Here is a 27,507-nt window from a genome sequence, read left to right on the forward strand (position 1 = left end):
GGGGTGTCTGTGCCATTCCTTCCCAGTCAGGCTCACTTCAGCTTCCAGTACAGTCAGCTGTTGGGATCCCCCTGTTACCCCAGAAATGGAGATGGATTCTGCCCCTACGTATCTTGATGGCATTAAAGTACATTGTGCACCAGTGTCCACTAAGGCCTTATATATCTGTGGCTCTGATGTACCAGGCCACCGAATCCACACTGTCCAATAGACTCGATTGTCCCTCTCCTCTACCTGGCTAGAGGCAGGGCACCCCTAGTCCTGGTCATGGTACTCATTGTACTCTTCTTGTGAGTATGACCTGGAGGTCCCTTCAAGAGGATCAGACGTATCATCATTCCTGTACCGTCTGGAGTCTTGCCCACAAGAGACTGGAGCAGCATTTACCCTTGAAGAGTTCCTTGTGGTACTTGTCCCTCTTTTCAGTTCACGTACCTGGGCTGCTAAGGAAGAGGTGGGTTTCCCATCCCACTTCCTCATATCTTCTCCGTGCTCACGGAGGTAAAACCATAGATTGCCACGTGGAGCGTGCCCTCTCTCCTTAGCTGGGGAGCGCTGGCTCCTTATAGCAGAGACTCTTGTTTGTCCTGGTGCGATATGGAAGATCCCTTCCTTAATTTCTTCTCTTAGCTTCTGGTGTCCCTCTTCAATCTTCTCTTCCAGGCTTCGGACTTGTTCAGTCAGTTTGGTTTCCACAGATGAGACGTGGGCTTGTAATGGGGCGGTGACAGTGTCTTCATAAATCCTGAGATAACTAACCAAGGCACCCACCTTGTCCTCTCCCTCCGTCCATTGCAGCGTTGCTAAGTAGCGGGAATACATTTCTGGCCTGAGTCGTGCAAACTTTAACCACATCTGGGATGCGCACTGTACGCTATCTGGACTTTTAGGGAATCTTTTGTCCTCTGAAAAGATTATCTCCAGTACAGCTAATTCTCTTAAGCACCGGATACCTTGTTCCATCGTGTTCCACTGTCCTTGCTGTACGTGGAGGTCCTCCTTACAAAGGTATCTCTCCCTCACACTGGACAACAGTCACTGCCAGAGGCTGAGAGTTTCCTGCCTCCTTCCAATCCCCTGATCAATGACTACATCTCAAGACTGGGATCCCAGCTGTCTGGCTTCACTCCCATCTAGGATTGTATCGTTAGCTGCGGCATCCCAGATTTGGAGCAGCCAGGTCAGAATGGACTCGTTCGCCTGTCGTGTGAACTCTCTCCGGAGCTCATGTAGCTCACCCAGGGATAGGAACCAAGTGATTATTTCTGGCTCTGTCTCCTCCGGTGGATGTGCAGGTCCTGCCTCTTCATCATCATTTGCTATGCAAACTGATTTAGTCTTTAATTTCATTTTCTGGACAGGGGCGACTGCTATTGGTTTGGGTTGTTCTTCTGGCTCCTCGATGGTTTGTGTGGACACGGTGCCGGTTGGTTTATTTCTTTCTCCCTCTGACTCAGTTGTGGTTTGGGTGGACGTGGTGCTTGTGGATTTGCTCCTTCTCTCCTCCCCCTGACAGTGCTGTACCATGTCAAGTAGTGTCCGGTAGGCAGTGGCCAAGGCCCAGCAGGTTGCTGTGAGCTGGCCATCTCTGGAGCTGCCAGAGCATTTTCCCTTCACCAGTCTTATCATGCTAACAGGATCCTGCAGTTGTTCAGGGGTGAATTTCCAGATCATTGGAGGAGAAAACTTCTCCAAATACTGGCCAATGTCCTCCCACTTCCCGTGCCACTCAGCATTATCTGCTCCCAGGGCAGGCGTCCAAACAACCGCCCTAGAATGCCCTGTTCTAACCCGAAACATGGTGTAGACAGTACAGAGCAGACAAAGCAACACTAACAATAACATCATGCTGTCCTTAACATCAAAAGGGAACTCAATATTTTCAAAAACTGTTGTAGCAGGTCTGAAGGGGAAGAAGGAGGTGAGAGGCTGGAAACAACCATTCCCTCCTGTTCCCCCAGAGGACTGGGTGCAATTTTTAATGAGGCCCCAGAGACAGCAACCCAAACCAGGACAGGCAAACAGGACTGAATACACATTTACAATGAAACTCATTGCTTCTGATGTTATGATGACATAAACATAGTATACTAAGAAAGCAATTTGGATCCCTCTCCCTGGTCTTAAAGAGAGCATCAAAACAGGCAAATAGTTCCCCATCTGTGGAAATATGAACAGGCTCAGATACAACATCCACGTGAATGCATCAAACAACATGGTGATCAGGGAGTTTCTGTATCCAAATGAAATTGTGATTCTGACTTCTCTCTCTGCCCCACGCTGGGCGCCAAAAATGTGCTGGTTTAAAAGTAAACCATCAGGGGAAATGAACTCAACTCAACTCAGAGATTATAAGTCAGAATAACAATTTAATAAAATAACACAATAAGTACAATTATACAGACAAACAATTGGTTTTAACCCACAAAACCCAAATATATAACCCAGCACCCTGGGGCATGAACAGAGTGGTGTTCTTTGGGCCCCCTGAGTCCAAAGTAAAAGAAGAGGGAAAAACCTGTTGGTGAGAGTGCTGTTGCAGTCTGGACAAGAGTGGTGGTTGCAGTCTGACTGAGAGCGGTGATCTGCAGTCTGTTTGAGAGCAGTGGCCTGCAGTCTGGTCGAGAGCGGTGGCCTGCAGTCCTCCTCTGGATCCCACGAGTGGTGAAAAGGTTCCAAAACTCCAAGTTTATATATTCTCCAGTTCAGGCAGGATTTCTCAGTCCTTCCCTCAGAGCGGGGAATTCCATAAAAGGTTATGAGGATGCTCAGTCCTTCCCTCAGAGCGGCAAATTCCATAAAAGGGTATGAGGATGCTCAGTCCTTCCCTCAGAGTGGGGAATTCCATAAAAGGGTATGAGGACAGGAACATCTTCCTATTTTGCAGGCCTCTACTGATAACAGTTTCTGGGAAATGGCATGGAAGGCTATAGAATACACAATTTTGGGTTACACCCATCCAGTGATGAATTGGTCCCAGCTGTTCTAACTAGGACAGTACCATTAAAGTCAATCAATGTCCATGCAATTAACATCATCATAAACAAGTGATAACCAGAATCCTCAGCTGACACTTAAAGTTTAAAGCTGTTGTTTGGCATTTCCAAGTCTATGTGCTGTCTAATGACCCCTCTGAGCACAATTACTGTATAAACTGAACAGAATGTATTGAATAAATATGCCAACTTCTCTTTCTAGAGTTATAATAGTGAAATTTTAGTAGACTTGAGATTATGTTATTTGAGAAGATGCTATTTCTCTCTTAACTGACTCTGCAGACACTCGTCTGTGGTTCAAGAAGATATACATAAATAGATAGGGATATATCTTCCACTGGAAAATAGTTTATATGCAGGTCTGAAGAAATCTAACCTAAGTATTAATGCTTACTGGTGCTTATACCTCCAGACTGCCTACTTGGTATCCAGGAGAAATACACAGGAATTGAATTTTTTTGTAGGTTAGCACAAGAGATTGCAGCTTTGCAACTTGGACAAAAAACTAAACACTAGAAAATTCCTTCCTGTTTAGAACAGCTATTTAGCAGAATCCATGCCAATCTGCCCACGTTCTTAGGGTGTGAAATCAAGTGTTTTTCCACTTTCCTGTTTTGATGACATTGGAGATAGCAACTGAAACAGGATTAGTGCACTTTGTGGAACTGAGTGATTTGAGAGTCTTGCAAACAGTTTCCAGGCTCACAAAGCTTCACATATTCACAAATATATGCATGTATCTTTTCCAAAGAAACACCATAATCATGATGTATAAGTTTTTCCATAATGCCTTAAGATACAGATGCACTTTTTCTTAATCCAAAAGCAATCTCTCTTGTAAGCAATCCATGCAGCTGAAATGGTGAAACTAGGCAGAAAGGCACATGCTGCCAGCAGAGCCTCTGTTCCAATTCAGTTGTAGGCAATGGCCAGTCTGTAAAGGCTACCTTGGTGACAATTAGACGTTACACCAAACAGTGGGAATGGAGGACAGAAAACTGGATATTTTCTCAGCATAGCTTCCCTCAAGTGAACTAAACCTTTATATAGTAGCTCAAATGGTTAAACTTCCTTCACTGAAGTGCTATAGTTCTCTCTAAGAAGCCTAAACTGCTGGAATGATTTCGTGATTTGACAGAATTTGAAGAGTTTCTGCCTTCCTTCATTTCCCAAATGCTATCCTGCATGCTTTTCTTCTGCAGGGAAGCATCCTTCAATTCTCAAGGCCAGATGGAAATGGGATACTGCTCAGTAGTTCCTTATTGAGTAGAGAGTTAAGAGTTTGGATGGGTGACATCTTTTTTTTCTCTCTGGAAATGGCAGAGATCTAGAGATACACCTCTAGAATTCATATAAGTACTTTTGTTCAAAATGTATCTGGAAGATAAATCTAATATAAACCCAAGTTTATTGTAGTGCATGATTGACAAAAGAGTTAATAATAATTAGTTACTTTCTGTGAATGTAAAATGCTTATTAAGGATAGAGAAAGATCCAGCCAAGGATTCTTTAACGTACTGAAGAGTGTTTCATGTTTTACATTAACTAAACTGTTATCTCCAATACCTTCGGATATAATTTGGCATCACTGCTAGATTTTTGGGTTTGTTCTTTGCCCGAAAGCACTCTGAACAGAACAAGTACCGACAACTGAAATACCCTTTCATTTCATGTAAATGTATTACCCTCAAGGCCTGAGCAAGGATGTATTTGAGCAGTCACAAATATCCACTGATACATTCATGATATTTAGTTTAATAATAGCAATTAAGCTTTGCACTTTTTTCTGTGATAGTGTACCTTGCAATTAATAAGCTTCGGTTTAATGAAATTGCAGGGAGGAAGGGGAAAGTAGCATCTTCTGTCATACTCTTTTTCTTTAGTTAGGATGGGTTCCAATCAGCAAATTGACAGGAATATTTAAGTAGAGATGAAGGTTTATTAAAATCACCAATGAGTACCACAGACCATTTAGAAAATATCTAGTTAATTGATAAGGACATATTTAATTAACTTTTCCTTAAAAAGCTCTTTGGGTAGTCAGTTGCAATGTTCTGGAGAGCGATAATCTTCCTGTACTTGAACCAACCAAAATTTGGATTGGCAGTGGAACTGGACCAGCACAATTCATAATGGGTTTTGGCCTTTCATCTTCATACTTTGCATACTGCGTATTTGATTTTTTAACGAAATGTCATAGTGTAAATGATAAAAACTCATCACATGGTCAACATAATCATATGTATGTATTTAGACACACAGAGTAAACTTCTTGGCTTGTGGTACCAATGTCAATTTTGTGCTACAGTATGGTAGCTGTTCCTGGAAAACCTCTGGGGTAGGAGTCTATGGAATTGCTGTTATTCTGCAGACATTGGCAGAAACCCTTCAGTCCCCTCATCCAGCACTTCTAAAATACACTGAACTCTGTCCCTGTTTCCGGAACCTGGTTTTGTCCCATTTGGTACTGGGATTAGTGTAACAGGTGTGTAATTCTTTTCCTTCAGAGGATAAGTGCCTTTGCAATAAGATCAAAAAACTTTCATGCAGATGAATGTTTCTCTTATCAAGGAGCTTGCAAGGGAAGATTATGGACAGTTACCCCTAAAATACCAGGCAATGGAAGAATTTATCAGCATTTATCTCCAAAAGCCAAGAACACTTAACATTTTGACATAAAACTGCACTGGCCTGGGAAAGACACGCCCTCTCTTCTTCTCAGGTCTTTTATCATCCCTGGACCCCACACTGTGGGGTCTGCAAGAACTTATCTTTTCTCATACCAGGGAGACCTCCTCTGGAATGCAGGAGGAGAAAATATCTAAAGTTGTCTCTGAGAAAGATGCCTCTTTCCAGGCTGGAAAGCTTTCTTAAGTGACAAAAACCCTCATCTCCTTGCAATAAATCTTCTGGAAGGTTTTTCTGTACTTAAAGAGCTCACTCTCAAATGTCTTACACTTTCTTGGGAAAAAAGTTAGATTTTGAGTTTCGCATGTTGAAGGTCATTGAAGAAATTACCTCCTCTCGCCCCACTATACTTCTGGTATCATCTTAATCATGGAAATGGAACTGTGATACATATAATTATTCAAGAAGATTGTGGATTGTTGAGGGAGTATTCTACCTGCTAAAGTGTGCATGATACATAGTGTACTCCAAATATGAATATTTACAGACCAGGGATGTGCTGTATACAAATCATCCTTCTACCTATGTTGCTGTATTAGGGAGGGGTTCAAGACATACTGAAACTTGGAACCATGACACCGTTAAAAGTTTAACAAAAAACAATATTTATTACCAAGAGGTGGCCAACAAAATGAACAAATCCAAAAGAGAGGAAGGAGGAGAGAAATAAGCCCCCAGCACGATCTCCCCAGTTACCCAGCTGTTGCCCATAAAGTTATCTTAACGACCTAGCATGCCTATAATTACCCGTAGCAGAAGCTGCATCCTTGGAGAGTCAGTAAGTTCACAAACTGGCAAGCATCCCCGCCAAAAGGCAACGTTGTCCTTGAAGTAAAGCTAGCTTCCTTCCAAGAAAGCACTATCTACTTTTATACAATTAACTGAGTGACCACAACCTCCCAGGTGTGGCCAGTACTGCCCAGCCCGAGGCCCTCAGTCCCACCTCCCGGTTATGTCAGTGCATCTCTTCTGTGCATGCGTGAGAACTTTGGAAATTCCCGCACGCACGCGCAGTATGCTTTGGGGGTCTTTCTTAATTGAGTCTGGAGGCGCTGCTTCATCCTCCTCCTCAAATTCTCCTGAAATTCTCCTTCTCCAAGTGACCTTGGAGGACAATTAGCCAATCACAGAACACCAATTAAAACAGTTTATACAGAAGTTCTCCCTCCAAGGACAAATTCACTGTCTTATCAGTGAACTTGGCAGGGAGGATATAAACTACTGCAGGTGGCTGGGGCCAAACACAGACCAAAAGTATGAGCATAAATTCACCCTGGTACAGTTGCCCTTTCCCAGATGTGACATTATAGTCATAAATCTACTTCAGTTTGCTTTTGCCCTTGAATTTAAGCTTAAATTCAGAATGTAAATATGCTTGCAGGATAGCCTGGGCACCTTTATTTTCCTTACTGATTTTTTCCATGCATCTAAACCATCTTTTGATATATTTTGAGTATTTTACTTTTCTTCCTGATCTTCTGATTTTCTTGAAGGGTTTATCTCAGAGTTTGACTCTTTTCTTTGTTGTCCTTCCAGTTCCCCTCTACAAAAAATATATCATAGTATGGTTTAGGTTGGAATGGACATTAAATTTCATCTTTTTTGGTTGCCACGTGGAGGGACACTTTCCACTAGACCAGGTTGTTCCAAGCCCTGTCCCACCTGGACTATATATATTCTTTTCCTTGTATTCTCCCCTGCTGCCTGACTGGTAGCAGCAATGTGGGAGTGAGCAAGGGTGCTGGCTCCATCACCAACATCCAGCTTGGTTGGTAACAGAACATTTTTGGATAAGCCTAAGGAAAGAGGCACAAAGGAGTTTGATTATCTAAGGCTGCTGCTTAGTTTAACATCCTAAGTATAATTTTGGTCATGTGCACCTGTATTGCAGCTCTTCATGTGCTTTGTTTCCATTAATGTCAGCCTTCCTGTGGCAAGAAGCAGAATTTAAATAGTGCTGCCACTAGAGGAGGAGTTAAACTGTAATTCATAAATAAGGGTCGGTCTGGTAAACTGAGAGCTGACTCCTCTACTGAGCACATTACATGGAACTGCTGCCATTCATCTAACAGTGGGAACTGTGGTGGCAAAACCAAAACCATCCTCCTTTCCAGATAGCTCTCTAAAAGTTCTCTTTACACATATTTTACTTGTTCTAAAGCATAAACTGCTTTTTCAGGTTTTTATTGACTATGTTATACTTTACAAACTACTTTAGAAAGTTTGACTTCAGGCACTGGCTTTATAAATTGGCCTTTTTGTTTGCTAAGAGTTTTGTTTCTTTGTACAGGTTTTCAAAGATTTTTGGAATGGTGTGATTTGAGACCATGATGTATCTAAAACAGTGTGGTACTATTTCATAATTCACTGTGATGTATCTAAAATACAGTTAGTTTTATACAGTTTCATAATACTTTCATGAATGTATTACTCTGATCTCCTTCTAGTAACCCTATTTTTGTCGCACTATCTTTTGCAGTATCATTATGCAAATAACTAATTAAATTAAATTTTTCAAGCTAGGTGTACAGGACTACAAATTACCAATGATAAAATAAACACCTAAGTGCAACTAATGCATAGATGTCAAAATGAAGATTAAATGCCAGAAAGAATATTTAAATACAAGAATAATCACAGTTCAGTAAGTGAAAGAAATATAAGTTTATTTAGAATGTTTTGTGCATGTGTTCATTCCTTAAGGTCACTTAAAAATAAGAAATCCAGGACAGCATGAAAAGTGGTGAGAAAACATGGTTTAATGTAACAAGTGAAGAACAGTATTCCTCAAGTGGAGAGTGTTTTTCAGTGTTTAGGCCTGTTCTAACTAAGAAAAATGTATGAGATGATCTTTACTGGGCAATACTTTGTATTATTCTTCTGTGAAAATGAGAGCACAGTTTAATATACCATTAGAGTGTGAGTTAAAAATGCAGTAAGCATACTGATTCTTCAGTTCACCACTTAAAAGTAAAGGGTAATGGGTAAATACGGGGGATGTCTTGATTGGAGGCCACTGGAGTTATGATGACTGTATGGTTGACTAAATTACACTTGTTACTGTAGTGGAGTGATAGGAAATGTAATCATGCTCTTTAGTGCATGCCTTCAATTACTACCTAGACCTTCAATGAGGCAAATAAATGAGTTGCTGTTCATCTACTTGGCACAGGTGTCACCAGCAGAGATTTATCTTATGGCACTCAATGTCTTCTGGTGTCTGTTCAAGAGGGATGCAAACTGCTTGTGAAGGCCAGGCTTCCTGGAATTCCTCTTCCTTCTCCAGATTCATGACTGTTCCTGCAAACTTTCTGGACTTCCAAAACACAATTTTTTTACTGTCTTTTCTTGATTACTTGGATTCTGTTACCCTCAATACAAGTCTTGACAGGTCTTGACTAGTCTGGCATGTGCTGTGGTGGCAATGAGGCAGGTCTTACTCTGGGCAGCAGGTTGCAGTATTCCTTCCAGCTAAAAGATATTCCTTCCAACTAACAGATCTATAAAATTATAAAGTGCCTGGAGACTCCAGTAAATTCACGATTCTAGTGAAACCCCACAACAACCAGCTCCATATTATCTTGCTTTGTCTGATGTCAGAAGAGCCATCAGGGAGGAGGGAGTATGAGAGTAGTAAAGCATATGTAGTGCTGGATGCTTTCACTGGTTTTATCCCTCAGGAGATTTTGCTTTACCAATAAGCAAAATAGGAATGAAAGGAATATGCAAAAGGTACGTTCATAAGGAGCATATTAGCAGTTATCAGCAAGTCGACATGCATTGGAAAGGCAAGATACTAGTCATTGTAGAAACTGTAAATAATAAATGCAGTTATGTCAAATAACTGGGTATGACATCAGTTAAGTAAGATTAATTTTGCTTTTAACCTGTGGTTTGTCCTGTTTCAATTTTCTGTGATGAGAACTTATGTTCTTGTACGTCTTTGTGGGGCTTAAACCTACCTGTTCATCCTCATTCTAATTTACCTAATTCAATAAGAACCTGGTGTTGTGCTCTGGATTTAGCTATAAACTGCCCAGAGTGGTTACATTTTTATTTAAGACTTTTTTTAAGCCTTTTGGTTCGTTATAACCTCTTATTAGCATCCGGAGAAAGAGTCACACACACTTCTCTAAGAGAAATTATTTTTAATTTTTTGAGAAAAATAAGATATTTTGGCAAAAGGTTTTTACAGGTGTAAAATACCAAGAAAAAGCAAAAGAACCAAGAAAAAAGCATTTCACAAAAACATTCAGCACAAAGACCTATTCCACAGGAAACACCCACTAAAACAATCCATATACCAGCTTTAGTAAAACATAGTTCATTGGTTTTAAGTTACCCACAAGAGAACGAAAAGAGAAGAGGAGAAGAGGAAGAAATGGTTACTGACTCACACAATTGATGCTGCAGGAGAGACCAGAGGGAAGGAGAGAGAGAGAGAGAGGGAGACCACGTGGAGCCTCGTGTATTTATAGAGTTCAGTTTTCCCTCCCAGGCAGGATATCCCGTGGGTGCCTTCCAGGTCAGAGTGAGTTGTGCTGTAGCCAGTCACAGGCCGCAGGGCTGTGGGGTGGTCAGGCTACCAGGCAGGTCTGACCTGACTGACGGCCCAGCTACCGGCCTTCAGCTCTGCCCTGACTGACAGCCCAGCTACTGGCCTTCAGCTCTGCCCTGTCTCTGTGTGGGCAGCGGGGCCTTCAGCTCTGCCCTGTGCCCTCAGCACAGGCCTTATGCACAGGCCTTACCATGTACCTGCAGGTCACATGCACACACACAGTGAGTTGGTTCCAACCCATATCAATAATTCAGTGAGATTTGGATCCAGGATCTCACACCTGGAGCAACAAAGCATATAAGAAAAAAAGTCCAAGTGCAGAGGTTCTGCACAGTTAATTATCACTTTTAATAAAAGTGAGAATGAAGCTGTGACAATCTGATGCCCATGGGAAATACATAACATGGGTGAAAAGCTACCTGTGATGAGAAAAGTCACTGCAGCCCAACTCGATGGCAGCTTTATGCCTCTTAACTGCTTCCAGAACCTGACAGTAATCGCCAGTGTCATGAGGGAGGGGTCACATCTCCTCTTGCTTGTGGCAGAAATCCACTAAGCAAGAAACTGCCACTGCAAAGCACATCTGTCTTCTGGTTATTTGGGGTTTTTAACAGCTTCTTTTGGCTACTTGTTAGTCCATCAGGGATAGGTATTTGCTGAGGTGTGCTCACCTCTGAGTACAGGTTCCAGGGAAAATGCTCAGCTGGATGTGGGGCTCAGCAGAGGCTGGCTTCAGGGACTCATGCAGTGGCATTTTCTCTATTTGGGGAATGAACCCCCAGAATAATTGAAACATCAAGTTTTCTATTTTTGAGCAGTTTTATGTTGTACATATTTAGCCCCATCAAAGTCCTTCACAGATCTGTTCTTCCCTTTACATGCCCTTATTCATTGTTACTTATTTCAGACTTGAAATAAATTTTTTTCCTGTTTCTTCTTTAAGCTTTTCACTATCTCTCCCCTACTCCTCTTTTCCTCACAGCATGTGTCCTACTCAACTTTCATTGCCTGTTTAAAAGTAGGACAATGAGAAACATCCTGCAGCTTTTCCCTGTCTCCCCTCCTAGTGCAGCTGAGGTTATTAAGTCATTGTTAGCAGTCCATTCAGCGTCAACAACAGTGCTGAAAAGAGATGAAGTTCAGTGCTGGAGAACTTCCTTGGGTCAATCCTGAGAGCATCCTGAGAGCACTTCTGCAAGTCGGAGAGTGACCCGTGATCTTGGAGGAGTCTGCTGTGTTTGCTGCCGTAGTTTATGTAACTGGGTTGGTTTACATTTAAAAATCTAGAGAAATAGGGGAAAACTAGTTAAATAGAAAAGTGCAATAGAGCCTGTCAATGATATTTAGTAGTTGGGAGAGGCTCTTGTTGCTCTTTCATTAATTATATATTGCCTCAATTGTATGCTAGCCAGTTTCAAACAATGTTCAAGTTAGTCCTTCGAGGTTCCATGGTTTCTTGGTTAGTTGTTGGTCTTCTCATAATTTGTAGCTCCATAGGAGGCTGGCTGTGACTTTGACTTGGGTGTGCATTGCTAACAAACACCAGTTTTGCCATCATGATGTCCAGAGTAAAGCCAAATCCTCCACTGTGCAGTCTGTGATAACTTCAATGTGCTTGTCTGTACTGGAAGTTGTTCTGGAAAAAGTCACTAATGATGTATTAGATTTCTGTAATCTTCCAAAGCTATTCCTGTGTTTTGTGAAGTTGATGATATGAATTGTGCCAACAGGCTCACAGAGGGCTGGGAGTCACTAGCTCTGAAAGGGGAAAAATATGTGGGGTCCTCCTGCTTCTCTTCATAAATTGTCCACGGGTCCTTCAATCCAACTACGCCCTACCATTGTCAGCAAGCAGGGAGACATTGGTAGAAATAAGAAAGCAGCACCTTCTCATGAATTAAAAGAATTGAAGTAAGGGGGGAATTTGAAGGAATTATAGCTGCTTTTGTTATGGCAGGACAATTGATATGTCAGGAAAAGGTTTAATCTGCCGATTACTTCCCTGCACTTACACAGCAAGGAAGTGGCAAACTGATGAACTGAGCTCTTTATTCCCAGCTCCCTGGGCAGCATTAATAGAAAAGCACCTGTATTATCCAAACTAACTAAAGAGGTATTTGTGGTTCACCTGCCCTTAAACTGAATGCACCTCTAGTGACAAAAGTAATAAGTGGTAATTAGTGAGAACTTTAAAAAAAGTAATCCTAGCTGGTGAATAACTGCTGGGAAACAACGGTGTGATATGAAGTACGTTTATTTTGCAGGCAGTGGGGTCAGGGTGGAATTGTAGTGATGCAAATGGGCAGGACCTGAGCTCATTGGCACCAAATGGCTGTTAGTTTAGCTGGAGATTCTACTTTAGAGGGGTCTCTAAATCATCAATTACCTAAATACCAGACTTTCTAATTTACAGCATAATTTTTTTGAAATTATAGTCAGCAGTTATCAAAAAGTAGTTTTTTTTCCTCCACACAATTTGCAGATGGCACAAATTACTTGGGACTAGTCAGATCCAGAGAAGTCTGAGAAACACAGAAGGGGCTAAATCACCTATGGTGAACAGGACAGAGACATGACCGGTGACCAAGGCAAGCTGATAAAAAACCTGCAATTTAAGCAGTAAATATCATTGCTTGGGACTAGGTAAGCTAAAATCACTCATGAGAAAGGCCTAGTTTTCATTTTGGTGTGAATAACTTTAAATCAAAGCAATAAAACCCACTGACTTTATGCACACACAAAGAGATCATATTGGATAAATATGTATACAATAGTACATTCATATTCTTGATGCTGTAGCCACCTGTAATGCTGTGAGTGGTCTTATTATGCCACTTCTACAACACAACAGAAGGACTTCAGAGATCTGCAGTGGAAATAGATTTATGGTCAATAGCTGTGTTAGAAGACTGCTCAGGACTGGAGAGTGTCAGAAGATCCATAAAGAGAACTGTTCTAGAGATATTTGAAATAATGAACTGTATAAGGAGAATCCATCATATGTTCCTATTTATTCTTTATTATAGCCTAATAGTAAAGGAATAGTCAACAAAAATTACAAAAAATTGATATTAAGGGTTTTAAACCAGGCTAATCATAGAATACTACCAGGGCTTTCTTGAAGGTGTGTGTACTGAGAATATGTCATGCTGCATTTGTTTTAACAAAGTGAGGAGACAAATCCTCCTGTTCAAAAGTGTAAATCTGTTCCAAATAGCTTGATTACGGGAAAAGCTTCTGCTATGGGGAATGTTATTCTCCAATTTGCTGTGATTTTTGCACCTTTGTGTGATGTACTATTTTCCCCCAACCAATTTTAAGAGCTGATCATAGATTACATAAATCATTTATATGATTCATCATAGTAATTCTTTTATTACCAGAATATCCTTTTTATTACATGTTATTTTGATTGATCTTTATAAAGTTTCTACTTAACCTTGTCTGTATATAAATAGAAAAGTGTTCTTCCAGTTGCTGTTATACAAAATCTGTTGTTCAGTGACTACAGTAGAAAACCAGAGTCCAGTCTGTGCAATTTATTTCACATCTGATTCTAGTCAAAATCACTTGGTCCCTTAAGCTACCCTCTCTGAGGGTAACAGTATGTATTTTGCAGCAGATTTAAGAATGTTTCTGAAGTATCAATCCAAAAGCTGAGACAGATATGCTGTCTCGGTTTAATGAGAGAGAAATGTTCCGTCAGGAGGGCAGGATATGGGAAAAACAACCAAGCTCCTCCCTTTCAGTAATTACAGCTTTGAAATTAAGGGACTCCAGTCGAAAGGTGTGGAAAAGAAAAATAACAGCTCTTTACTAAAGAATATATATATATATGCACACATATATAGGCAACACAACGAACAAACAAGCAACAATCCCATTTCCCAACTTTCACTGAAAACAATCAAAACAATTAAGCCCTTTTTGCCTTTTTGTAACTGTGGCGCAGTTACAACCACAGACAGCAGGGGGCGCTGGCGCCTCGGGAGGCGGAGCTGCAGTGTCACTCCATGGCCGGCAGAGGGCGCTGCGGATCCAGCCCCCGGCGCTGGGCGGGGGGTCCGAGGGGCCGAGTGTCGGTGTGTCGGTCTGCCCGTCTGTCCGGCCAAGAGCAGCAAGAGCCAGGGAAAAACGGGAAAACTCACACGATGCTGGCAGTCTCCGTGACAGCAGAGGTATCGCGCAGCCCCTCTACCACCGGCGCCGCAAGGACTTTTTCACTGGAGAACGAACCGGAGCTTCCCCCCGGAGGAGGAGGCGCGGGCCGCTGCCAGCACGGGAAGGGAGGAAAGGAGGAAGGGTGATTTACTCCTGTGGACTCACGCTGTTAAAGGCGGGCTCTGGCCACGGCCCTCTTTCTTTGCCGATGGGAGTAAGCTGCTGCCAACACGGAGAAAGAGGGAGGAAAAAAACAGGTGCCGGCAAGGACTCTCCTCCCGACGACCTCCACTGGACCAGCAATCCCACCAAAACTCAAGCACCTCCTAGCCAAAAACAGCCAGCCGTCCCCCCCGCGCCCTTTCCCTCACTCTCTGCAACAGCGACTTCGGCAAAAACTCGGCGAAAATCTTCCTTCCCCCTTGCCTTGGGGAGAGGAAAACAAAAGAGTGCTGCTTCTTTCAAAGTGGGGTCATTAGCACGCAGTAGGACAGTCATTAAGGTCTGAGCCGAGCAAACACTAAAACCTGAAGACTCACCCCCACCCCAGTCAAGGGGTTGGTGTGAAAAAATTCATAAGAAGCTAATGAAAAAGAAAAGGAAATTATATGCAGCATGGTTTTAGACTGTAGAATTCTGTAGAAATAAAAAATCGAATCCTGCTATTTATTTGGCATTGGCTTGGGTTTTTCTCATTGTTCCAGAAGTGACGCAGATAAAATATGTAATAAACTCTTGATTAATATTTCTGTCTCTTGTTAAGAGTTGATGATCCTCTATTTCTGTACTAACTAACCTGAATAGCCCTTCTTTGGTTTAAGTCCCGGAACCATTTCTCTCATTAGCTCAAAGAATGAGTATTGCTGTAGGTAATGGGCCCAGTAAGCTGTTGAGGAAAGCTCTGTCTTTTATTTGAGTTCTTATTGTGGAGAAAGCACACAGAAGTATTTGGGTCCACAAAATTTGCCTTCCATGAGGCATCTGTAGTCAGCTCTTCAGTCAGTCACTTGTGATGATTCGAATGTTTAAAAAACAGGAGAGCGCTGATTTGGTTTAATTAATTGTAAACCATAACACTAGGTCAGTACGTGGCTTCCGAACTGGATCATTTGATGGATGGACTTGGTGCTCTGCATGTCAGGCAACTAGCAGCATTCTCCTTAAAATGTTAGCACAGCATGAGCCCAACATGTGCCCAGCATAAAGAATCTCTGTTCTTGAGGTAGCAATGAGCAACTGAAGAATGATCCAAGTGTCTGAGAAGTTTTGGAAAATGAGAGAGGAAAAGCAACATCCAAGCAGAACTGCTGGCATCAAGGTGATCCCAAAGCAGCCTGAAGGTTCTGAATGGGAAAATTCTCGTTCAGCATTCCCTCCAAGCCTGTTTGAAAACTGTCTCAACCTCAGGAAAAGCATGATTTGGCTTTGGCAGCATTGGATAGACTGTCGAATGAATTCTGAGCTTCTGGCATGCATGAGGTCTTCAAACAGTGAATGCTCTGGGGACTGAATTTGCACGGGTTTTTTGCAGTTGCTTGTATCAGGAATACCTAAGGCATCAAAAATGTTGGACGTGGCATAAATTGCAGTAACACAAATAATAGAATTAACACTTTTCCATGTCCTTTCCCCTGCCTCTTGCTAAGGTGCTGCTGCAGGGCTTTAGTAGCTGCAGAGGTGTGACATTACCAGTGAGAGAACATAGAATTGCAAGGCACACCTTTAGGGAGCCAAGTGCTTTGAGTTTCATTGCTCCTCATAGCATCATTTTTTAATTTATTTTTTTTAGTGGTAATTGGATTCAGGAGGCTTGTGAATTGCTGGGAAGAAACTCTGTGATTAGGTGTATCTGCAAGTAAATAATGTGCCTGGGAACGAGTGGGTGAGGTGGGCTCTTTCTTTCTGTGTGCTCTTGGATCTGTTAAGTAATCTGAGAAAACAGCAGAGTCCACCAAGCAGCCAGTAAATCTGACAAACATCCCTTCTATAGACAGGAAAGAAACTTGTTATTTTTGTGGTTAATATGCCTATCCAAACTTAATGTGATGGGCGGTGGGTTTTTGTCGATTTGGGTTTTTTTGTGTAGTAGTGTTTGTTTTTTTAATGGAAATAGGACATGATAAACCAAGGAATTATCTGAATGTTTTCAAGTCTGCTTGTCACATGTTACTGCTTCAAATTCTCCTCAACTTGTCTGGGAGAGATTTGACAGTACAGTGATTTCAGTTCCTTGATAGTTTTAAAGCTGAATGTATTAATCTGGGAAATATGAACCATAACTGGCATCACAGTAATACATCCAGGGCAATGAAAACCTGATGTGGCAGATACTACAGAGCACAAAAAAGTCCTTTGGCCTAAAGTACTCATCAGGAGAAATGGCTTTGATATTATGCCATTGAGCTCTGGAGAGGTAGATGCCAATGACAGAGAATCCTCATGAATAACACATTTCCTAGTGTGATTTGGCCACCTGCATACAGAAACAAAGCTCAAATTCAACTAAAGTGTTCATTGCTTCTTGACTTGATCACTCAAGTGTGTATGAGTACTCTGCACCTCCAACCTGACTTTAATATGGGCTTCTCTCAGCAATTCAAGTGCATTATTTAGTTAATGTGATACACAAAATCCCATTGAGATTCTGCACCTGATATTAGTGATCAGCAGCAGTTTAAGGCAGAGGCAGCACCAGAAGGAGCTGTGGAGCAGTGTGGAGGGTGAAAGCCAGCCTGCCCTGGGGACTGTGGGGAGAGGGAGTTACTGCCTGCCTGGAGATGGGTGGAGTGAGAGGAGAACGAGACAGCCTCTGAGTCCTGTAAAATTAAAGGCATGGGTGATGTCTGTTCTTCTGAACATCCCACATGGGAATACCAGTATCTAATAGCGTGCTTGAAAAAAACAGCTTTTACTGGTGTTGCAATACTGCATCTGCCATCCTGATGAAACACTCAACCTGCCAAGTGTTTTCTCATCTGTGGTGATAATGGGGAAATACATAATTGACTTGTGAGGAGCCAGCAGTGCTGCCCATGCCAGCAGCTGGTGAAACACTGCCTGCAAAGGGGGCTTGTTCCAGCCAGCAGTGGCCCACCCCAGTGGTGGGTACTTGTGAAATGCCAGTGGGTGCACTGCTTGCTGTCCAGCAGACAACCCAGGGGAACTGTGGGCAGCTGTTGCTTACAGAAAGAATTACTCTGGAGGTCCTGGGCTCTGTGTGGGCACACACATGGATGTGGGAAGTGTGCTTGTGTATGTCCCAGCATGTCATGGGCGAGGCATTTAGAAAAGGAAAGCCCTTTCCTCCCCTACAGTGTCCCATATTCTCTTATACAGTACGGAAGAGGCATTGACAAAAAGCACCTGCATTGGCAGAATTACTGAGAAAATCTCAGATGTAAAAGTTGACTGGCATCACAGGTATTTAAAAAAAAAATAAAATTGTGTGAGATGTTGCTGAGGTTAGCAGCACAGTGCTCAATTGTTCAGGGGCAGAACAAACTCCTGAGAGAATTGCCCTGAGGTGAAAGAAAATAAAAACATAGGTTATGGTTAAATGCAGAAATTGCTCGCATGTTCAAAAAAAAAAAAAAAAAAAAAAGGCAAGTGAGAGAGGAGGGAGGAGAGGTTGGGAAAGAAAGGGAGTGAGAGAGGGGGAGAGGAGAATGTGCTGTGCACTTAACTGAGCAGCTGGAAGGAAGGCTTCAAACAGGATTTCTCAGCTTCTGATGTCTAGCAGTTGTTTGCAGTCACACCAGTAGGTATCCGTGTGGTACCTGAAAGGATGTGGACTAAAGGCGAGTCGGAGGGACTCCAGACTTTAGGGATTGCAGTGGTGGTGTGCTCTTCTCTGAAACTTTTGCACTATCTCGGGCTAATTGACTTGTCAGATGGTAAGAGAACGCAAGTTTTCCAGCTCCTGTTTACTTTTGTTTAAACCCGTTTGAGTGTAGCCACCGTAGGCAGGAGATGGCTGTGGGAGGAAGGTGGTGTCTGTCAGTGCATCTTTAAGAATCATAAAGGCTGCAAAGAGGGAATTCTGTTTTATGCTTTGCTGAGGACTTTTGTTTGCTTTTGATATATTAGAGAAAATCTGAAGTTGTGATGTATTTTGCCTTGTGTATTATTTTATCAAGTTTTCTTAATTATTGTTCTTATTGTTAATTCTTTCTCTCTCTTGAAAATAAATTAGTACCAACCTGGAAAAAGGAAAGGCCCTCTTGGGACAATGGAAGCACAGCTGATAATTAGGTGTATGATTTCAGGTGGCTACCTAAAGCGGTTTTTTTGTGATATTTGCAGATTAAAGATGCGATGGATTGAATGTAAACAAAAAAATGTGAACAAAAAATGTAACTGCTATTCCAGACAGTTCAGCAAAATAAGGAGAAATATTTCTGTTTTCACCCATTGGAGGGGAAGATTTGGTCTTTCTTTGACTTACCAACGTAATGAACTTTTTTTTTCTTAAAGGTTTTTCCGGATAAGTAAAGCATATGGATTTTAACAAGTAAGCGAGCTTTAGGGCTTATATTAGCCTTTCATAAGGGGATGTAGGTATCACTGAATTTTGAAGGAAAATAACTCCTTGATGATGCAAATGAGGTATTTCTTTAAAACAAAGGGGTCCCCAAGTCATTGATTGTATTCTTTCTTCCATCACTGTATCATGTTTATCTAGCAGGGAAAATAGCAATAATTAAATACTAGCATAAACACCCATGTCACTTTGTTCAACTATTATCTTCAAAATATGGTTTAGCAAAGGCTGGCTGAAAAAAAGTAAAGAAAATTTATATATTGAATCTGTTTTACTGGATAATGTTAAAGTCAAGAAAAGCAGATGGAATTTTAACCCTGCTACAGTAAAATCAGTGCTGTCGTGTAATCCTAGAAATCCTCCTGCAGAATTAGGAACAAATATGAAAAATGGCCTAATTCAGAGTTATTTATACTAAGAGAAGGTGTAAATTGGCGTGTATTTGTTACCACATGAATTTTTATATTCCTTATTACAAAATGAATATCTCAGGAGCTTTTCGTTTACTCCTAGAATGTCACTGGAGTTCAATTACATAATTACAAACAAATTAAGGTCTTTGACAATGACAACTAATTTCAAATAATGGCAGCAGAAATTCTCACCTTAAAAATAAGCTGTCAAGTCAAACGCTGAGGCATTTGCATTACTATTGCATTTGCTTTGCATTAACTGCATGGACATTTTTATACCTCCTTTCCAGAATTAATTACCGTCATTCCAGTATCTGTTGTTTCTGAAGCAATTACCTTTTCCAGAAGAGTCTCCCTGGTGTTTTCCCAGCAAAGTCAAGTATGTGTCAGGTGAGAAAGCTGTCTGTGCAAAGGTGAAGGGAGCAAATGGGAGCAAATGTGTTCCTGGAGCAGTTCTGCCTGTGCTGGTTTGCACAGTGGTCAGTGCCTGCTCAATCTGTGCAGGCAGGAGGGATGGCATTTGCCGCACTGGAAGGGATCTCTGTCACAATTACTGATAGACAGAGTTCAGATTGCATGACAGGATATAGGAGCACAGTGCTAGAAACCTGTTCAGCTCTGGATAATTTTTATTGGAATTCTGTTTTTCTGGCTGCAAAATAGTTCACTTGGAGACCAAGATATTTTTATTTGTTACTTATTATATGAGCTTGTGTTTTTCCCTTTTGTCTCTGTTCCTTTGCTAAGAATTACTTATATGTGTAATTAGAACATTAATGTAACATGGGTGGTTGTTGATGTATTGCAATACAGATTTCAGTAACTTAGAAGTCTTTAAAGGTGACATTAAGTTGTCTTCTTTGATATGTTTGTACAATGGGTGCTTACATTGCAATGTAATATTTCTAACATCTTTATATTCACTAGAAATGATCTACTTTCACTTATAAACGTCCAGAAATTCCAGATACTTTCTCATAGCTGTGTGAAATAACACTAAAATAAGACACTGAAATTGGTTATATATATTCCTTTTTAGAACTATTCCCTTCTAAAGATGGAACAGGCTTACTTGAAGTGTCCCTTTGTTCTGTTTAAAGAAAAAAACCCAAAACATAAGGAACAACAGCAACAACAACAAAATCAAAAAACCAGACACAGGAAAAACCCCAAACCTGAGTGTTGATTCTTCATTAGTCTAGCACAGGAAATAATCATTATGGAGAGGGAACTAGTGTAGACAGTAATTTGGAAAATATGAAGTTTTAGCCTTTGCTGCAGCTGAATGCAGGTGTTTGCTCAGTTCCACCCTCTTAGCTGTGTTCGAGAGGTGAGGTATCATTCAGGTGTTTGACTGGAAATGATTGAAACCAGAGACTAGTGGAAATTTTCATCTCTGAACACAACCTAAAGTTGCTGAGCATTTTTAATAAAAGATTTAAGAATAGGAAAGAATTTTCCTTTTATTTTCTGATTTCTTTAGTTCTCTTTTCTATGCAGGTAGAGCAAGTCTATGATCCCCTATAACTCTGCCACATAGAAGAGTCCCAGTAAGATCAGACCTTGGTCAGTTTTGCTGTTGTTTTCCAAATTCTTCATTAAAATGTTCCCATTTGCTTCAAACTGGGGGGAGCAGGGGAGGGGAGTGTCTGGATGTAGTTAAGAGGCAAAATCTGCTAAAAAAGAAGCATTCTGCAAAGTTTGGGGCAGTGTTTTGTGACCATAATAGATGAAGAAATGTTGATGACCTGTTGCTTTATGATGCTCTCGTTGTTGTACCTGTTGGGTTTGGTGTTTGTTGGCTGTGTCCTTGCTGCCTCTGTGCTTGGACAGACCTGTTGTGATCCCCTTGGACTGGTTCCCAGCTCCTAAAACTACACACAACCACCGCTAAAAGGGTGGTCTGGGAGCTGAAGAGTGTTTTTCTTCAGTGCTAGAGTGCTTTCACAATTATATGTATTACCTATAATTTGGGGGAACATCTGGTGAAACCTTGAACTAACTTACAGTTGGAGACCAAAAACCCTCTGTAAATGAGACTAAATTCTGTCTGTACTTTTTTTTTTATGATTTTGGCTTTAACTCAACTTCTTTGCAGAGCATCCATCCATTCTGCAGGTACCCTTGAAGCGTTCATAAATCATGCTACCTCAAATTAGAGGCATTCAGAGCAAATATGAATTGTGCTTTTGGGATAGTATTGATTTGGTAAGATCTGTGGCAGGGTACAAACCCCTGAAAATAAGTAGAACAAAATATACCATCAAGCACATTGTCGGTGATTTAGATTTTTAATCCTTAGTTGTACTCACTTATTTTATGACAGAAGATTAGATGCAGATGCTAAAATATTTTTTTTGATTGAATAAATGCATTTACAAATCACCTATCTCAGATACCTTGGAGGTTGTTACTGTATGTGTCTACATAATTCAATGGTATGTCAGGGATTTGCTGCCTACTGGTAGATTTGCACTGCCACAGGGAGAAATAATATTAATATGATTGCCAATGGAGATAGGGTCTTAAAGCCAGATCCCTGTAACTGCACTGGTGTAAGTGCTTCCAGGTCTTTCTCAATGCACCTGTTTCCACATGATGTTATATGAAGAGAGAACACAGACATTCAAGGTATGTATCAAGTACCCCTTAAGGCAGTCAGACCTCAGGCCTGGAAGCTTGCTCCTCATCGTGCCTTAACTCATCAGCAGCTCAGTTCAGAACAAAACCAGCTGAGTCCTGCAGCAGGAACTCTGCCCAGTTCTGGTCCCAAGGAACCACAAAGTGGGAGGATGTATAGTCTGGAGCCTCAAACTGTGCTATTATGGCCTGTGGTACTATTGCAAGTGCTGGGGGCTGGGAATAGCCAGAGGCAAATCAAACCTGATACTGATCTGACTCATGAGGTACTGTGTGGTTTTAAGTAACAATACATAAAGGTTGAAGCCTCTGAAGAGGAGGTCCCTTCTGCACAAGGGGCAAACCAGTGCTCCTGCTCCCTGAGCCCAGCTTTACAAAGATATTTACTGCCCGGATGCTACAGATACAACCTAACCTGCAGTGAAATCTATATTCTGGCTTGTTCTCTTAATTTGATATGATATTGATTAATCCAAATGTGGAATAGGTATATTCTTATCCAAAAGCTCTTGTGAGAGCATGTTCTTTCATGTAGCTTTAGATGGGAACTTCACACCCCCCTTAGAGAGTGGGAAATTAGGAGATGTTTGAGCAGACTAAAAACTTCACTCTGTGAAGGTGCTCAGCTATGAGGTAATAGGGACCAAAAATGCTAGTTTCAGCCCATTACTGCTGTACGGTGCAGAGGTTGTATTAAAGCTTCATCAGCACATATCTTTACATCTTCCACAGTAATTTCTCTTCAATTATGCTAATCCTTGTACAGATTTTTCTTCATCCAAGGCAGAAATCATGGTTTTTTTCTGCTACCACAGCCTGTTCAGAGGCAGAGTGGGTGTGAAGCTCTGCTAACAGCTAGGGATAACTTCAGGCCCCCATGAAGCAGTGTGGGTAGCTGGTGTGCAGGAACTTGTGAAGTGCCTCAGCATTGTCGGTACTGGCAGGGATTGGAGCAGTTCACAAATACAAGAGTGCAGTTCCTTTCCCTGCTATGCTAATTCCTCCATTTATTATATTCATGCAATTATTTTCACATCATAGGGAAGATTAGAGTAACTGTTATTCATACTCTTCAAAGCGAACTGAATCAACATTTTGAACTACAGTTCTTACTGCAACTATTAAATCCCATCATCTCCACTAAATCTCTTGGTTTTTGTGGTCTGAATAAGTTTATGCAGTTTTTTAAAAAACTCAAACAAACAACAAACCTGTGGTAGATTATCAATTTCAGAAACATTTTTTGTTTGTTTTTCTGTTTGTTTTGGAGGGAGATTTTAGTAAGTATTGTTTTCATGGGGTTTTTTAGTCCAGGAATGTGTTATGGTAACACTGTGTTCATAGGTTCATGCTTGCATAGGTGCACCACACTTTCACTGTTTGGCTCATTTAGATACATTGGTACCTTAAAAGACAAAGCCCCACATTACAAAGGGAAACAGTCAGATAAATGTTGTGCAGCCAGAATTAACTTGAGGATTCCTGTTTTTGGCGTCTTGTCTGTGCTCTGCTTGCATAGGTTTTTGTCCATGTAAATTTGGGAAGTGCATTTTATGCACTTATGATGTAATTCTATTTAGCTTTATAGAAGGTATTTCAACTAATTATTACAGCCTTCCTGTAATGAAATCCTAATTTATTGCAGCACTTTGAGCTTTCAGGGTTTCCTCTCACACGATCAGGCAGACCCCATACCGTCACACAGCCTGTTCCAGAGGCTTCTAAAGATTGGTAGCCCTGATACAGCCTAAGCCATTGGCTCCCAATTGGAGATGAAGTGAATTTTGTTTGCTGCCTATCATCTGATTTCTCAGGCCCAGTGGCATTTGCTAGTGCTTAAGGAGTCTCTCTAGATTAGCTTCTGACAGCTGCTTCTGATGTTCTGTGGCTTTTCTCTCAGCTTTGGCTCTGCTAAGGAGGGGGAGAGGTTTTGACATTGTAGATTAATTGCAGTCATTTGACTCCCCAAGGAACTTAATTTGAGTTGTTCATGCCATTGTTTGTCTTAACACTGAAACTTTTAGTGTCCTGCAGTCTTTCAGACAGACAATTCAAACCTGTTAATTCAGGGTTTGTTCCAGCAGCAGACATTCTGCCTCATCCCTCTGGATCTACGGAGTGATTCTGTTGGTAGTTGTAATTACTTATGGCTATGTGTTTACTTGAACATACTGCACTACTCTGCTGTGTATGCTTTGATGTTTATCACAGTTGCTCCACTGCTAACTTTTCTCTTGAAATAGTATTTTTGTATTCATTCGTATTCACCCTGTAGTAAAGCTTCCCATGTTTCAAACTCTGCCCTGTGTCCCTTTGTGTCTGTGTAAACTGCCTCGTGTGTCTGCACATGTGCATACCAATTCTTATTTTTCTTGTGGCTTAGCAACTTACCTCTGTTCTTCACGACACAGTTCCCTGGTTTTCAGATTTAATCTGCATGTATATATGCTGTTTCCATTGCTACTGCAGCTGCTGCTATGCCTCCTTTTGAACCCTTGTTAGGGCTTTGTCCCTCGGTGCCCTTGCAGTGTCATCAGGGTTGAGGAGCTCTCAAGCCCAGTGTTCTATGGCAGCAGGGCACAGCCCTTCAGGGAGCAAACCTGTGTGCTCTGGCTCTGTTCATCTGAAATACTCCCCTGTCTTTTATGCTTCATCATGTTGCAGTCCCTCTTTTTTTTATCAAGCAATTCTACATATTACTGCTCTACAGAACTCTGACAGGACCTGAGGTTCTGCTCTTTTAGTCCTTCTGCCCTCGGGCAATCCCACCCTCCAGCTTAGTGCTAAAACCTGCTCTTTTTGCTTACTTGAATTTCTGTGTTCAAGCAAGAGCAATACAAACCAGCTGTATAAAAAGGGTAACATATACCTTGCTGGTCCTCTTTCCCACATAGGCTTTCTCGAACATTTACTTCATCTTTAGCACATAGTCTGCTCCAGGGACTTCCCTGCAAGTGCTCAGTGTCTCCTTGCTTAATTTGATTAGTGCTTGTTTATAAAGAGGTAGAATTAATAGGCCTTTTCTAGCTCTGTTAATGCTCGTGTTATCTGTCTGTCACTCTAGAGGGGATAGTGCACTATCAGATAAGTACTCAGAATGGATAGTGGCAGATTATCATGTCTCCTAAACCCTCTCAGCAGATGCAGATGTTTATAAAAAAGATTAAATCTATTGCCAAAAGTTGTAACCTTTCTACAGAGAGAATCATATCTTCCCAATTCCCAAGTGGCAGTCTTGCATTTTCTATCTTTTGTAAAGGAAAGAGAGAGCAAAACAATAACCTGTAATACAGATGCTGAGTTAAGGACTAGTAGCTTCTTCCTTCTGTACTAATTGATGCAAAGAAATAGAAAACAGTTAACGTTTTGCAGCAATTCAGTAAAAACTGATTTCAGGAATATTCAATAATGTCAAAACTTTGAAATTTGAATGGTTGCTATCTAACAAATTTCTTGATTGAGACATAGAAATTTAGTTACTTAAAAGCATTTACTTTCCAAATTCAAGGTTATCATCAGTAGCTACAGAATCCCACAAGCACCCCATAACTTGCACAGACACAAAACTGAAAGTCTGTTTGAGAGATTAAACTCACCTGGTCAAAGCCAAAGCTGTAGTTTTTAACTGTTGTTTTCAGAAACAATCCCTTATGGGAAAAGGATGTAAATGTTTCATAAAATTATGGGGAAGTAGATCTGAAAGGTGAAGAGGTCCGCTAGTCCATCCTGTCTCAAAGCAGGGTTGTACCTGTCTGTGTCAACACAGCAAATTTATTGCAAGTATTATTTTGTCTTCAGTCCACCTAAGGACAGGGAGAACAGAAGAGTTCTTTTATCTTTGTAGAAGCTTTTTAAAGACTTATGTTTTTCAGATTCTTTTTTGCTAGTCTAAATAACTCTAATTCTTTTGGTCTTAGCTTGTTATGTAATTTAGCCACTGATCATTTTCATAGCTTTTACCCTAAGTATTTGTAGTTAATGCACATCATTGTTGAAACTCTGACTTGACCCCACTGACCACTGTAGGAAGTTAATTTGCGTGGCTGGCAAAGCCTATTCTTGTCTTCTGGGCAAGTGCTTGTTGTCTTTGGAGGAGCGTGGATGTTCAGACAGACTGGGAAATGAGATACTGGAGTGCCAAGGGAAGGGACCTGAGGGTCCTGGTCAACAGAAAGTTGAATATGAGTCAGCAGTGCCCTGGCAGCCAGGAGGGCCAACCCTATCCTGGGGGCATCAGGGAGGCCATTGTCCTGCTCTGCTCTGCCCTGGGGTGGCCTCACCTCAATATTGGGGCAGTTTGGAGGACACAATGGAAGGAAGAGATTGAGCCATTGGAGAGTGTCCAAAGGAGGGACAGGGAGATGGGGAAGGGGCTTGATTTGAAGGCGTGTGAGGACACTGAGGGCACTTGGTGTGTTCAGCTGGAGGAGACTGAGGGGAGACCTCAGTGCAGTTCCAACTGCCTGGGCAGGGGCAGAGGAGGGGCAGGGACTGAGCTCTGCTCTGGGGGGACCAGGGACAGCAGCCAGGGAATGGCTGGAGCTGTGTCAGGGCAGGGTCAGGTTGGATCTCAGCAAAAGGTTCTTCCCCCAGAGGCTGGTTGGGCACTGGTCAGGCTCCCCAGGGCAGTGGGCACAGCACCAAGGCTGACAGAGCTCAAGGAGCATTTGGCTGATCCTCTGGGGCACAGGGTGTGACTCTTGGGGATGAGCCTCTGCAGGGTCAGGAGTTGGACTTGATGATCCTTGTGGGTCCCTTCAAACTCAGAATATTCTGTTGTCCTGGTTAGAACAGCTGGGACCGATTCATCACTGAATGGGTATAGCCCAAGCTGTGTATTCTGTGGCCCTCCATGCCATTTCCCAGAAACTGTTGTCAGTAGAGGCCTGCGAGGGGGGGGGGGGAATGTTCCTGAGCACCCTCATATCCTTTTATGGAATGAGCACCCTCATACCCTTTTATGGAACTCCCTGCTCTGAGGGAAGGACTAAACACCCTTTTATGGAATTCCCTGCTCTGAGGAGAGGACTGAACATTCCCACCTGAACTGGAGAGTATATAAACCTGGAGTTTCGGAACCTTTGGGACCACTCGTGGGATCCAGAGGAGGACTGCAGCTCATCGCTCTCAACTACAGCTCATCGCTCTCAACCAGACTGCAGTTCACCACCACCCTCGGCCGGACTACAATCACCACTTTTGGCTGGACTGCAGCAGCTCTCCCACCAGCAGGTTTTTCCCCTCTCCCTTTGCTTTGGACTCAAGGGGGGGGGGCCCAGGTAGCACCGCTTTGTTTGTGCCCCGGGGTGCTGGGTTGTACATTTGGGCTTTTGTGGGTTAGTGCCTGTTGCTTGTCTGTGTGGTCGTACTTATTGTATTATTTTATTAAATTGTTATTCTGACTTGTAATCTCTCTTTGAGTTGACTCGGTTTCCTCTGCTGGTTAACTTTCAAACCAGAACATCTGTGCTTCTGCGATTTGTCTTTACTGAAATCCATCAGCAGGAATCT

The 27,507-nt window shown here is 41.9% G+C and overlaps 1 protein-coding gene across 15 annotated transcripts in view; it reads left to right on the forward strand.

Annotated features, from left to right (window-relative positions):
* The window catches only part of KCNIP1 (potassium voltage-gated channel interacting protein 1), a 498,864-nt gene that overhangs the window by 416,719 nt on the left and 54,638 nt on the right, over positions 1 to 27,507 (forward strand). For 2 of the 15 annotated variants that reach the window (XM_032702744.1, XM_032702742.1), the window contains exon 2: positions 12,725 to 12,885. The exons of 9 other annotated variants lie outside the window; for them this stretch is intronic. Coding sequence is in view for 1 of the 6 variants with exons in the window: in XM_032702735.1 (XP_032558626.1) it covers positions 18,188 to 18,296 (109 nt within the window). In the remaining 5 variants the exon portion in view is untranslated. Of the gene's footprint in view, positions 1 to 7,294; positions 7,325 to 10,054; positions 10,216 to 10,447; positions 10,464 to 12,724; positions 12,886 to 18,132; positions 18,297 to 27,507 lie in introns of those variants that run through there. 4 more of the 15 variants (XM_032702743.1, XM_032702741.1, XM_032702745.1 and 1 more) reach the window with 4 other exon arrangements.

This window comes from Chiroxiphia lanceolata, chromosome 15, assembly GCF_009829145.1.
Source record: "Chiroxiphia lanceolata isolate bChiLan1 chromosome 15, bChiLan1.pri, whole genome shotgun sequence".
NCBI classification, from domain to species: domain Eukaryota; kingdom Metazoa; phylum Chordata; class Aves; order Passeriformes; family Pipridae; genus Chiroxiphia; species Chiroxiphia lanceolata.